This window comes from Bactrocera tryoni, chromosome 5 (genome assembly GCF_016617805.1).
Source record: "Bactrocera tryoni isolate S06 chromosome 5, CSIRO_BtryS06_freeze2, whole genome shotgun sequence".
In the NCBI taxonomy this organism is placed as follows: domain Eukaryota; kingdom Metazoa; phylum Arthropoda; class Insecta; order Diptera; family Tephritidae; genus Bactrocera; species Bactrocera tryoni.
In genome coordinates this window covers 76,561,488-76,576,980 of record NC_052503.1, presented here as the reverse complement: position 1 = coordinate 76,576,980, position 15,493 = coordinate 76,561,488, and the positions used below count along the sequence as shown (strand labels likewise).

The 15,493-nt window shown below is 32.4% G+C and overlaps 2 protein-coding genes across 2 annotated transcripts in view; one reads left to right on the top strand and one right to left on the bottom strand.

Moving 5' to 3' along the window:
- Positions 1-14,494, top strand: part of LOC120778707 — a 111,571-nt gene extending 97,077 nt beyond the window's left edge. The window contains 4 exon segments of the mRNA XM_040110668.1: positions 7,984-8,070; positions 11,260-11,451; positions 11,526-11,618; positions 11,675-14,494. Coding sequence (XP_039966602.1) covers positions 7,984-8,070; positions 11,260-11,451; positions 11,526-11,618; positions 11,675-13,027 — 1,725 coding nt within the window. The 3' untranslated portion in view covers positions 13,028-14,494.
- Positions 1-15,493, bottom strand: part of LOC120778709 — a 62,448-nt gene that overhangs the window by 37,225 nt on the left and 9,730 nt on the right. The gene's annotated exons all lie outside the window — the stretch shown is intronic.

Here is a 15,493-nt window from a genome sequence, read left to right as displayed (position 1 = left end):
GTCTTACCAATATTATAACGGTTATTGGGCATAGTGAAAATAGACTTAACCGTATTATAACGGTTAGCGCGCATAACTAGTTCAGCGACTTATCACTAATAGTTAGAAATGTACATACATATGCATAAAAGTTGATAAAAATATATTTAGTTAGCAGCTGTTGTTGTTTTAAATGAGTATTTCGTCAGCTAAAATACAAAATAACGTAACATCATTTTTCATAAGTTTACAGGCGAAGGAAAAACGATATAATAGAAAACACTCAAATTGAAACCAAATTTGAGTTTTGGTTATACATATATTGCTTATCAGACACTCATATTGAAGCGAAATTTCAGTTTTTGTTATAAAACTATTACGAGTATATATTGGTTATTATATCTGACAGCGTTTTTTGACTTTTTTGGTGATACAATATTTTGCATTTTAGCTGACGATCTATAACTTATAAGTGTGCTAGTTTATAAATCTATACACACACACATGTAGTACAATCGTACATATATACACACAATCGTATATATATACACAATCACGCATATATATAACCCCAACCATATATATACAAGGCTAGTTGCCAATGTACAGTACATACATACATACATACATATAGTCGTTAAAAGTATAATGAAAATGACTAGTGTTAATCAGGTTGTTGTTACCGATTTACCAGTTACCAATTTAGGTCGTTTCTTTTGATAGATGTTGTTACTCAGCTCACTGTAAGCCTACATCAACTCGTTCACAAACTTTCCAAGTAGTTTCGTGTCTATGACTACTCTATAACTCTGTACCCGCTATTTACTATATATTCACTATATATATATATGAACTTATAAATAACTATGAATCATAAATAAAACTATGACTCTTACTACTGCTCTAACTATTGTCTATACTACTATTAACCTACTTGTTTAGACACTATAAACTACTTAGTCTGTAGTCTGTAGTATGTTATTATTGGTATGAAGTAATGGCAAAAACTTATGTTAGTTTATGAATAGAAACCATATTTCAAAATAAAAATTAGATATGAAATTAGAAAATAAAAATTAAGAAAAAAGTTTAGTAAAGAAATTTTGAAAAATTAAAAAAAAATTAGAAAAATTATTTTAATTTAAGGAAATTAAAAAAAAAATTATTTAAAAAATTTAATACGGAAAATTAAAAAAAAATAAAAAATTAATTAAAAGAACTAAAATTAAAAAAAAAAAATTTTTAAACAATTAAATTTAATTAAATATAAAAAAAATTAAATTATCAAAATTAAAATTAGAAAATAAAATTGAGAAAATCTTCTAGAATTCCTTAATCTCTCAATTTGTTGTATTTCGTTTTTTTAATTCTTATGCATTTTCTTTCTTTCCTCTTTCGTAACTTAACTTTTGTTTTCCCACTACCAATTCGCACGAAATGAAATTTTTCGTAACAAAAAAATTCGAAAAAAATTGAAAATTTAAAAAAATTCGCAACTCTAATTTGAACTGAAATCAACTGTAAAAAAATTGAAAACGCTTAAAACAACCAAAAAACCAAACGAAATCAATTGAAATCAATTCAATCAACCAACCAAAAAAAAAACTATGTGTGTTTGTTTTTTTCTTTTTTTTCTCGTTTGTTCATTGTGCATTTTCAGGGTGGCTACTTAGATGGACTACGTTCACATTTGGGTGGTTTAACACAACGTGTCAAATCATGGTATTGGGGACGGCCTCTTGTAAGTGCAATTGTATTTTTCATTTTCCCATTTCTTCTTTTTGCAACCAGCAACAACAGCCACAAATAAACAACAATAAAATACAAAAGAAATTTAAAAACAGAAACTTACAGCACTTTTAAGCCTGCAATAACTACAATTAACACATACTTAACTTAAACTTAACTTAACTTAATGAAAACTTGACTTTATTTAACTTAACACAACGCAACTTAAGCTAACTTAGCTTAACTTAACTTAACACAAGCTAATTTTACTTTTAACTTAACGTAACTCAACTTAACGTAACTCAAACTTAATTTAATTTAACTTATCACAACTTTACTCAATTTTACTTAACTTAACTTTATTTAACTTAACATAACTTAACTTAACTTTACTTTTAAAACAGAACCTTACAGTACTTTTACGCCTGCAATAACTACAATTAACAGACACTTAACTCAAACTTAGCTTAATTCAATAATAACTTATCACCACGCAAACTAACGTAATTTAACTTAACCCAACTAAACTTAATGTACTTTAACTTAACTCAAACTGAAATAAATTTAACTTAACGCAACTTAACGTAACTTTACTTAACTCATACTGAATTTAATTTAACTTAACATTGCTTAACTTAACTCATACGAATTTAATTTAACTTAACTTTATTTAACTTAACTAAACTTAACACAACTTAACTTTACTTAGTCAACTTAACGTAACGTAACTTAACTCACACTTAACGCAACTTAAATTAATTTAATTTAACTTAACTTTACTGAACTTACTTTACTTAGCTTAACACACAACAGCGTACTTCCACATAACTTAACTTCTTAACTTAACACAACTTAACTTAACTAATTAACTAACCTGAATGTTCAATTAAATCTAACCTCAATTTAAACTAATAAATTGCATTACAGTGATAAAAACTAACTTAACTTTATTGTTGCATTGAAGTGTTGCACTGCATTTTCCTAAAAAATAGTTTACAATAAACCAAAAAAAAAAAACAAAAACAATTGTTAATTAACCAACTTTGCACTGTTGTCATGAAAAGACTATCGTAGGCTTATTTGTAATTGAGTTTGTTAACTGCGTGCTGCCTACAACAACAACCATCCTCAATGTCCTCATGCATATAACACGCCGCCCACCGCAAGTTTGTTTCTTAAGTCTTTTGTTCGCATACGTTCGCTGCTTGTTACAGTTGCCTTCACGCATACCAAGAAAATAAACATCTACACAAATAACTACTGGCAAACACTAAAAGCACTGCATGCCTACATATCTACCTTATATACATGCAATCACCCACACACACACACACGCACAATCCAACAATCCGCTTACTCTGAGTCAACTTACACTGCTGTAACTGTCACGTGTTTAATGCCTTATTTACGTTTCAACTTTAATTTATTTTGTTTTTGTTTTTTTTTTAACTTTTTTGTGGTGTTCCAATCCACTCCATTCCATTCCATGCCATTCCATTTCCCATTTGTTCAACTCTTCAAAGTTCAAACAACAACAACAACTAAAAACAAACAACCCAAAATATGCATAAAAGCGAATGTAAGTATGGAAAAGTTGTAATCTTATGCAAAACTGCGACGAAATTTAAACAATTTTCGTACGTAATAACAGTAAATTAAGCAAAACACGTTGCATACGTAATCATGTTGTAATGAATATGTTAAACACTTAACAGCTTGAAAAATATAATTGCACAATTCAGCATGAGTCACCCAAAAAAAAATTACCAGAATTCCTAAAGCGACATTGGTTTGAAGAAGTCAGCGAGTGAAGCAAGTGAAGCAAACGCATTCACGCTTCATATTTGGAAACATAATTAGTTTCTGCCTGAATCATGGTGCTACACTGCGCCAATAAATGTAAGAAATTGGTAAACAAATTCTTAAATTAGCGGTTAGTCATGCAGCAGTGTTTCTGATATGTGGACAAACACTGTATTTGCTATAAAAAAACACTGAGTTTCTTTTAAAGAAATGCACTATGAAACAACGGTGGGCACCTGAGACGCACACAAGTGTTTCTGTAGGCAGGTGGCGCTGTTCGGCTCTTAGTTTCGTTATTCCTTTATTTTAATGTTTGTGAAAGTTCTCCCTAAAGCTATAAATTTCGTCAGTAGCACTGCTTAACTCTAGTATTTTCACGAATTGAAACCATCGGGATTAAAAGGTCCTCACTATATTATGCTTCCCCTCAACCACCCTGTGCTTTTGATGAAGTTATGTTAGGTTAGTTTAGATATACTGGGCGGCTGTCTATGGCATGACATCTTTTTTAGGCAAAATTCGTTCGTATTATTCATTACAGTTCCCTTCAAAGGTGATACATTGATAACAGCGACTCCAACTTTTCGATACCATTATTGTTGCAGTAAGATTCTACTCATGCCACGGTTGCCTGCTTGTTGAGCAAATTAGGTACTGACTACACTGTTGTAGGACACAGTTTTACCTGGAAAAAGTGAGGCACTAACTACACTGATACTCAGTCATATCTGGAACATGATTGTCGATTAAATATCTACAAGAATTCAAGAGGATGGAGTTATGTGTAGAAGTTCACGCAAGTGAGGAACGTTCTCTGATTGCGATTCACTTGGGAGTGGCCAAAAGCGTTTCTTTTACATATGGCTCAAGATGCTCACGACTTCCGGTAACCAAGTGTCCTCTGGGTAGCCAAAAAACATCCGTTTGAAGGCGAGCTAAAGTGAAAAGGCAAAATATTCCCTCCACAGAGTTGTGAAGTAGGTTTGGAACCCGCCACGTAAAAAAGGCCCCCTACGAAAAGAAACAAAAAGCCTCGGAGGAGTCATTGGAAGGCACTGCAGTGGTTTGGTAGTCAAAAGGCGATTCTGGTATATACTTTTGTTGGAAAGACACCAATTTCCAATCGATTATCTAGTTTGGTTGCAATAGTATAGATAATCACTCCTGTATCCCTGTTCACCTCACTCATTTGCTATACTGCTCAGGAGGGGAAGATAATACTGAGTATTGAATTTAAGTTCAATTCTAAATGATTTCGAAAATTCATATTAGTGTGTAGCGATTGGAATTTGCGAATATCCTTAATTACAGCTGAGCTGAGTCCGTCTATCTGTCCGCCTGCCTGTATATACACGATCCAGTCCCTCAGTTTTTGAGCTTTCAATCTGAACTTTTGTTCACGTCCTTTTCGCGTCAACAATCCGCTCATTTGTACAAACCCCATATAGCTGCCATAAAACTGAAGGATTGAAATTAAGTCCTTATATGGGAAAATGTTTCATTTAAAAAATTATCTTCACGAAGATTGAATTGAAGATGCGAAATTTTTCTGATCGCATCACTATAGCATATACATAGATCCCATACAAACTGTCCCATTAAAATCAAGTTATTTTAAGTCATCAAGATTCTGCAGAAATTAATTATGCTCCCAAAAACGTTAAAAACAAAAATGACACAAAATTCGAGTATATACAAATCTACTATATAATAAAAGTATCACCATTATATCATTGCATTTTTATATTATTACTATTATTACATTTTTCTTATAATTTTTTTTCTGTGTAATTTTAGTAATAATTTATTTAAAGTGAACATAATGAACTGTCTATTTAAATTTAGCATAGATTTAGTTGCTCTACATTCCAATTAATCACCAATGGTTATGTGCCCTTTTCGTTAGACGCGCCCTTTTTAGCATCCGACACATGCCACACATTATATAAATATATACATATATATACAATATATAGTTTGAGTTGTGAATACCTAATTTGTTAGCTGTAGTTGTAGTGTTTTATTACAATAACAAAACGTAGTAGCTGATATTTTAGTTAGTGCTTTTAGTTTAGTAAATGTCTTAGAATCACAAATAGTTAAAAACAATACCATTCAGCACCACTGCATACATAGTTACATACCTACATACATGCATACCTAATATGCTACTTCCTGTCTTCATTTACTCGTACAAAACTCATCGCCGACGATTAAGAGGAAAAATATATATTTGAGGCATACGTACAGGCGCATATTTTGTGTAAATGTACATATCATATGTATGTATATGTTTGAGCTTACGAAAAATGGAAGCCGTAATTATTTCTAAAAAATGTAGTATATAATTTGTTTAATTTAAAAAATTCATATTTTTAAAATAAATATAAATATATTTTTTTAATTATTTTTTTTTTATATTTAGCATATAATTTTTTACTTTAAAATGTATATTTTTGAAAAAAATATTTTGAAGTAATATATATTATTATTAATTTTTTTAAATTAATTTTTTTTACTTAAAATTTTATTATTTTTTAGTTAATTTTTGACATTTAGCTCATACTTTTTTTTTTTTTACTTTAACAATTGATGTTTTCGAAATGAATAATTTAAATTAATATTAATTTCTTTTTTAAATTAATTTTTAACATTTAGTACATAATTTTTGTTGCTAAAAAATTAAGATTTTTTAAATAAATATTTTAAATGTATTTTAATTTGAAATCTTAAACTATTTTTTTAATTTTTAGTAAGAATTATTTTACTTTAAAAGTTGAAATTTTTCTAATTTCATAAATTCATTTATAATTTTTAGTACATAATTTTTTCCTTAAATAATAATATTTTTAAAATAAATATTTTAAATAGATCGTTAATTTAATTTTTTTAATATACTTTTAATTTTTGCACAAAATTATTTTGCTTTAAAATTTAATATAAAAAAACACATTGTAAATTAATAATTGATTGACAATAAAAAAAAAATATTTTTTTAATCTATTATTTTTTAATTTTTTCATAAAATTTTTATTTTGCTTTACTTTTAACTTCTTTTACTCATTTTCCAAGCATGACTTTAATTTTTAAAACTTAAAATTATTTTTAAATTTAATCTTCGAAATTTTTACTTAAGTAATTTTTAATAATTACATAATTTTCCAAATTAAATTTCTAGGCAAAATAAATATTAGTTTTATATTGTTCAGGTAAACTAGTTAAGATATAAATTTTACTTAATTAATATTTGTAATTTTTTTAAATTTCATTGTACAATTTTTAACTTGAATTTAATTTTCCAAATTTAATTAATTTAACTTAATAGGGCAGATTTGTAAACAACTTCAAAAAAACATGTTCGGAAAATTATGGTGATTAAAATAATTATTAATTATTAAATAATTTATAGAAGAAAAATTAAATTTTTCGGAATTTCTAATTTCAGTTATAGTAATCGATTTAGATAATTTTCTTAATTAAAAGTTAATAATTTTAATTTAATTTTTTTAATTGAAATAATATTTTTTATTAATATTTCAAATTTTCATTATTAAATTTTCAATTTGAATGTAATTTCGGAAATTTAAATTTATTTAGTTCATTCCATTTTAAAGCTTTAGCTCAATTTTTCAAATTAATTTAATTTAGGAAAGATTTTAGCAATATACATAGATACTTAATAATTATTACATAATTAAGAAATTTGGAAAATTTGGAAAATTAATATTGAAAAAATTTTAATATTTTTAAAGAAAATATATTTATTTTTATTTGAAATAAATTTCATCGAAAAAAACATTTTTTATTTTTATTATTTGAAAAAAAAATATTTTTAAAGAAAATATATTTATTTTTATTTGAAATAAATTTAATCGAAAAAAACATTTTTTATTTTTATTATTTGAAAAAAAATATTTTTTTGTTTATTCGAACTGTTTTTTCTACTCGAAAAAATATATTTCTTTATATGTAGCTTATATGTATATTTTTCCTCAGTCTTCGCGCTTTTGGTCCGACGCATTTCGTACAACATTTGCGCAAACCTCTTCTTACACTTAGCCATGCAAGCATACATACTTACATACCTATATGTTGCAACAAACACCGAAGAACAAGTTTTCAGTCTCGAAACCACTGCAAATTTTTACAAAAAGTTCAATCAAAGAAGACGAGTAAAACGCATTCAATTTACAAACTTTTACTCAAGCAATGCATTATTATTGAAAAAAAACTATTTTTGTTCAAGACACCGATTCTTATGCAAAACTATTTCTTTATTACCTTTTTATCTTCAAATGTTTGCTCACTCTGCAATTTGCCTTAAAACAAAAATCAAAAACCAAAAAACAAACAAAATCAAAACAAACAATTTTTCACACAAATGCAAAATTGAACTAAATAACCGATTGGCTTTGAATACGCAACTCGTACACAAATAATTTTCCGAAATTGACAACCAATAATAAAAACTAGGAGTTGGCCACAAAACTTTCGAGAAGTTTCGATATGAAGGAGGAGGGAGGCACACTGTTGGGCGACAAAGGTGTACGCAGACATCAGGTGAGTGCGCGCAAGCCAAAATGGTGGTAAGAACGTTAAGTGTTGATTATTTTTTCTATGCTCATTTCGAATATTCATTTGTTGCATTTATAGCAAATTAAAATATATATAAATAAAAAATATGCAAAGCTACTCGCTCGAAAACAAGGCAATTTAGCGCGTGCAATTTCAATTAGAAAACATATTTTTTTTAAACAAATTGACGCTATAGTAAATTTGAAATAAAAAAATGCAAAGCCATTGTAACATTTGCAAAATACATACAAACGCTCAACACACTCACAACTCAGCGCACAAACGAAAACAAGCATAACTCAATAATATATTTATACGATTCTCAATAAGTTTCTCAACAACGCGTCTCATTTGTTCACTCTCATTCTCAGCCAAAACTCATTTGCAGTCTACAATTCTCGTGCGCTCTCGCTCTCAACGCCCTCTCTCTCTCTTTTCTACACAGCTCACTCAGTTTGCATCCCTATATTTTCAACTGAAATTCCAAAAATTTCACTGCAACCTTAATTTATTTAATTATTTATTTATTTTTTTAATTTTTTTTTTTAATTTTTTGGATTTTTATACGTTAGCCTTGCAGTACACCCAATTGTTATAACTTATTTACTCTATCGAAACGTAATATAAATACTTATGCTCCTTGTTTACTGATTTTGCTGCCTGCTAACTAACTAACTTAGCCAAATTCTCACCTATATTAGTTAACTAGTAACTCAGTTTTACTAACTAGTTCCATTATTTTGTCAATTTACTTATTTTACTTATTTACATACAATGAATACCACACCCGAAACACATACGAAATTATTAACTATAAGCTACCAAATACTTGTAATGCATTTTTTCTATTTGTTGCATAACCCTGAGTTAGGAATTAACAGGAGAAGAGAAAATGAAAGTTAGTAAGCGATCTCAATCTCTCGCAACATAACAGCACAATAGTCACTGAACTTTTTCCTCTAAAGAAAACTGCTTATGCGATACTCACACGGTGTTTTTGCTCACAAATGAGTGCTCTTTAGGGAGCGGGTATTCGTATAGAGAGCATGTTTTCATATAGTGAGCGTAAAAGTCAGACTGTAACCAATCAAAAGGCAGATCTGCTCTTTGCTTGAAATTACTTCAAATTCTTACAATATTACAGTTTAGAAGCCGTTAGAGACTGTAGCGAGTTGGAGACGAATCAAAAGGCAGATTTGCTCTTTTCTTAAAATTACTTCAATATCTCAAAATATTATGAGTTTAGAAGCCTTTGGAGGCTGTGTCCACACGAGGACACATTTGTCGCTCAAACTAGTTTGATTTAGTTGTGGGAATTTGGAGGAAATACGAAGGGACCGTGTCGCTTATGCTCGGTGCTGCGTCGAAAGAAGCAGAACCCGCACCCACAATCTAACGAGACAACAGCAGAGCTGGAAAGGCGCATCTTGCAGGTGATAAGTGTGAATATATACATACATATGAAGAGAGATCCCCAGTCAGCGCCAATTATTGCTTGCCCAGCTTTCTTAACACAGCATATAATGTTCTTTTGATCGCATTGTGTGGAGGAGCTGAGGGACATTACAAAAAACTGGTTGAACTTTATCTTTGTAGCTTTGGACCTGCCAACTGCACCATAAACCAGATTTTCACAATACAACAAATCTTACAGAAGACGCTTGATTCAAGCACTGAGAGAAGTTGTCTATTCAACGCCATGTCTTAATTTGGTATCCCAACGAAACTCATGCAGTGATGCAATATTAGGCTGAGCACAATAATCAGCTCCTTTAAAATCGAGAAATATCTCCACGAGCCGTTTGATACCAGACCCGATTTAGGACAGGGTGATTTCCTCCCGTGCCCCTTCGTCAATGTAAGAAGAATTATACTTTATCTTTGGAGCCGTTCGCATTAGCAAGGAATGTCGAAGAAGATGGAACCACGAACTGCATGAGAGTCGGCGTAGAGAAATGAATTTAGTTAACTACATCTAACAATGCGCTGGCTAGGTCATGTCTTTCGTATAGAAGATGACGCTGACGAACTGAGATAAGAAATCACCTAATTTTTCGAGACAACTATTCTCTGCAAGATCTTTAGACCCGCTTGGGAGAGCGAAGAATATCAAAGAGACTGGAACCACGAATTGTATGAGCTCTGCGGCGACATGGATATAGTTAAGCGCATAAATTTTTTTAACATTATAGTGCTAAAGAAGTAAAGGAAAGTAATAGAAATATTTTAGAAAACGCTGAATCAGTATGAAAATTAATTATGAGCGACAAAAGCAACATCGTGAGAATGCGGTTGGACCCATTTGAGAAGTATAGATGTGATATTTTAGTAAGCGTCGAATCCAAACTGCTTTAAAATTAAAAAAAATTGTTTAAACAAATCTCATTATATATGAAATACTCAAGAAAAAAATTCCGAAGACTCAAAATAATAGTTTTGGTAAGGCATTACTTATAAAAATGTATAGAGGAGTTCTAGTTTTAGTTAGTTCCATAAAGGACAGGCGTTATAAGCTAACCAAATGAGGACCCCTTTTTAGGTGCGACCATTTAACTTAACCCAATCTAACCTAAACTATTTAACTTCCAAGTTTCATACAATTTTACAGCCGCTCAAGAGCACCTTTTTCAAGAAAATATAGATTGGCTTAGCTTATATTTCAGGGCACAATAGACCCAAGGCCGCGGTGCAATCCTCGTTTATCTATAGTTCAGATAACTGTAACATTTTTGAGCCACTCCCCCAGCACTAGATGAGCTGCTTAGCTGTTTTAGAGTTCAATCACCGGATTTACAATCAAATACAAACCTTTCATGTATAAACTGCCAATCTAACCTTACCTACCCTTCAATATACTAGAAAATATATTTGAAATTGTACAATTTGTAAATATGGTTTAACTTTTCAATGTGAAAATCCTTTGTCTGTCTTCCTCGTGGTTTAGAATATATAAGTCCATGTGCTTTAAATTTAACTCTACTTTTTGACGTTTTAAACGCCAACGACCAAGTAACTAACTGTTGATTGCGGCAACCTTTAAATGTGTATAATTTACTGTATATATATATATATATGTTTACTGTATGTATATATATATATATATATGCCTGCCTTAAGAAGTCTAAAATATATTTATCAAAATTGGTTGTTTGCTTTTTCTGCTAACCTTTACAGTCCATGCAACGCCTTTCGGCCGAGCAAAATGGTTCAACGACTGAACAAACACATGAACACAATCCAAACGTCGTACCTGATCATAGAGGCAACTTACACATTACTGTTAAGAAAACTAAACCAATTTTAGGTATTGCTATCGAAGGTGGTGCTAACACAAAACATCCGCTTCCAAGGATAATCAATATCCATGTGAGTAACCATTGTATCTCAACTCTCTGAACTGTAAAAACTTACTGTTATTTGCAATGCGTTTCGTGGTTTAGGAAAACGGTGCAGCATACGAAGCGGGCGGCCTCGAAGTCGGGCAACTTATACTGGAGGTGGACGGCAACAAAGTCGAGGGTCTACATCACCAGGTAAATTCTGGGTGCAAATATAATGAATTTCATATATAAACTCATGTTTTCTTCAGGAGGTTGCCCGCCTGATAGCCGAATGCTTTTCGAATCGCGAAAAGGCCGACATAACCTTCTTAGTTGTCGAAGCGAAAAAATCGAATCTGGAACCAAAACCAACAGCGCTTATATTTTTAGAAGCCTAACATTTGCTTGCCCTGCCGGCTAATGAGGACCCACTGGAACGACAAAAGCTCGAGTTCCTATTCGAATGGGGTATCGATTTAACGACAACGCCAAAACCAATGCCAACACCAATACCATTAACAAAAGCTAAAAATCCACCGCCACTGCCACTCAACATTAAATCCATCAACCATCCATCACATCAGCCAACAACGGCGACACACGCACACACACACACAACGCTGGCGCCGCATCATCATCAGCAGCCAACGACGCAGCAACATGTTGCCAACGCAACAACGACACCAACAACAACCAACATAACGACGCGAACGCATACGCCACAAACTACACAAGCGAGCACGGGGATGCCAGCGCAGACGACGAGCGCCCAATACACGAGAAGTCCAACACAACAACAGCAACAACAACACTACCAACAACGTACAACACCCACTACAGCTACAACAACACCGACAAAAAGTACACAACAACAACAGCAGCAACGTCAAAGACTGACCCCAGGCGAGCGCACGCGCGCCGCGGCCACTACAAGAACAACAGCAACACCAACAGCATCAGCGCCAACGTCACGTGAGCACACACCCACGCGCACCACACAATCACATTCACAACAACAACAACATCAGCAACACAATCAGTCATCCTTACAGCGCCAAACATCGGTGAATCAACAAAAATCACAACAACAACATCAACACGAACAGAGGCGCGACCTCGAACGCAAAGACTCACAGCGCGAACGCGATCGCGCGAAAGAGCGTGAACATGAGCGCCAGCGTGCACATGCTGATGCGCGCGAGCGTGAGCATGAGCACGAGCACGAACGCGAGCACGGACGCGCACGTGGCCGTGAGTTGGAGCACGAGCGTGAACGGCAGCGTGATTATGCGCACGAACGTGCACGTGATTACCAACACGATCGGGAGTATGCGCGTGAACGTGAGTATGCCGCACGTGAGCGTGAATATGAGCGTGAGTTGTCACGTGATGCGCGTCACGCTGAGTATGAGCGCGAGCTGCCACGTGATGCACGCCATAGCGAGTATGAGCGTGATCGTGAGCGTGATTACGCGCGCGAACGTGAGTATGAGCGAGAGCGCGACTCCGAACGTGAACACGCCCCACCACCGTCATCAGCACACACAACACAACAACAAGCCCATCATCACCAACAACAAACACATTACAATAAAACGAATTATAATTCCGTTTACCAGTAAAAAAAGAACAAAAGGAAAACCAACAAACAAACAAACAAAACCAAACGAATTTGAGAAATTGCTAACGAAATTAACCACCAACAACAAAGAAACGTATGCTTGTAAAATTAATTACTTAACGCAGTAACAACAACAATAACAGCAATAGCAACATGGTACAAACAACATGAACAACAAAATTGAAACAACAACTCTACACAACAACAACAATAGTAACCATGCATGGAACAACAATAAAGTCTATAATTTTGAATTGTGCAAACTGTGTAACTTCCACGCGTTAAAAGAAACACTTAGCAATTCCTGTACGCAATAGTCCAATTCTAGCAACAACTTACAATTAACTATCTGCATAGCGCCGCCGTTCGTTTCACTACAATACCCCCGCCTACGCGTTCCATCTTAGTACCCCGCGCTCTCATAGTATCGCTTAAAATTTTTCTCCTCTCTATCTCTCTCTCTCCGATCATAGAAAAAAATATTAAAAAAAATTAAAAAAAAAAATGTTTTGTGTGCTTAAACGGTTATAATTTTTAGCTTTTGTACACCAACACGCTAAATTGTATTATTTGCAATTTTCACCACACACACACACGAGATACTCAGCCAAGTTGTAGAGACATTTAACAGCTTATTTTTGCTTCCGCCTCGTCTATGTTTTTTAGATGTTTGTGCTTAGTGTTTTATGGTCAGCTTTAAATGCTTCAAACGCTTAAAATCACGTTCACAGCAGCAGCAAGTATGAGGAGGCGTCCAACGCGCCATGTTAAGGTTGCCGAGCTTATGTTAGGTTGAGTGCTAACAGCACTTGTTTTGTATTTTCAACAGGAAATTTAAGAAAATTTTAGTTTAGACTGAGTTCTTTAGGGTTAAATGTTGTAAGGAAGGTTTGTCAATTGTGGAAATAGGCGACAGCGTTGCCAACTTGTTTAAAAGTGTTTCGCTTTTTGTTAAAAAAAGTTTAATTTCTATGAAGATCTCAAAAAGTGTTGTTAAATGCGATTTAGGTATTACGATTAATACAATAAACCCAGTGTTTATGCTAAACATCAGTCTGAAAGTTAAACTTAAGTTTAAAAACAAGTTGAATCTCTAAGAAGACACCTAAAAGTGCTGTTCAATACGATTTAGGTGATAAATTTTATACTTTAAACTCCGTGTTTATGTTAAACACCAATATAAGGCATAAACTCGAGTTAGCGCCCCAACATGAACTCTATAAAAAGCACCTAAAAGTGCCGTGTAAGTGTATTTAATGATCATCATTTGTACGCTAAACTCCATGTTGAGGCTAAACACCAGTACGACGCATAAACTCGATGAAATGGGCTAACTAAAGCTTTCACCGAAACCTCATGCAGCATTGGAAACTCTTGCTTTACACCTGCGCTGTTGAGCACTTTGCTTTATTGCATATTTAAACTTCCAAATTTATTCGTATCAATAAAACACTGCCACAACAACAAACACTGTAAACACTTTTACACGAATGAGTATCTCGAAAGCAACACAAACAAACCAGAAAACTGAACAAAAACAACAATAAACTAAAATCCAAACAACAAAAAAATGGTAAAACCCCAACACTTTTTACAAAAAAATGTAAAAAAAAGAAAAAAAATAAAAATTAAAAAAAATATATATAAAAACATTAAAAAAAAAATATTTCAAAAAAACTAAAATAAAAAAATTAAAAAAAAATATAAAAATAAAATGAAATATTTTCAAAAATTTTTAATAATATTCAAAAAATATTTAAAAAAATGTGCTCTTCCGATCTTATTAAAAAAAATAAAAATAAAAATACACCGAAATACCAAAACAACCCATAGCAAGTACCAAACCAACACAACAACAACACTGCAGTTCAAACCAATCCACAAAACTGTAACACCTATACTAATACAACACATAGCCTATGAATTAACCATAATTTAATTTAAAATATATATGTATGTTTTAAGCAGTAATATACAAAGGCACGCATATACATAGTTGCAACACTAGTCTCTACTATCTCTATTTATGTATGTATGTAGTCTATATTAAATTCACTCTTACTTATGTATTTGTAAAACTGCATTGTATTGTGTAATTAATTGTATTTGTACGTATGTCATGTATATATCAGTTAACTGTAGTTTGTATGTTAAATTGTAATTTTGTGTGCCACAAATTGCACACTCAAGGCCAAAATTCTGTACTTTATGCGACACACATACACAAACATGTATGCTATGTATGTGTGTAAATATATTTTTTTGACTTACTACTTTCTAATAAGTGCTTTCGAACAGCGTTAGAAAGCGCGCACACTAAGTGTAGCATACCAACAGGCGCCAGGAAATAAATGCTGTGCTCAGTTTATTTGTGTGTAAGCAACTAATTTGTGAAACTACAAGCTTTTACAGTTATAAACAGTTACACTCACACAAACACACAACGACACCACGCTTGACACTCACA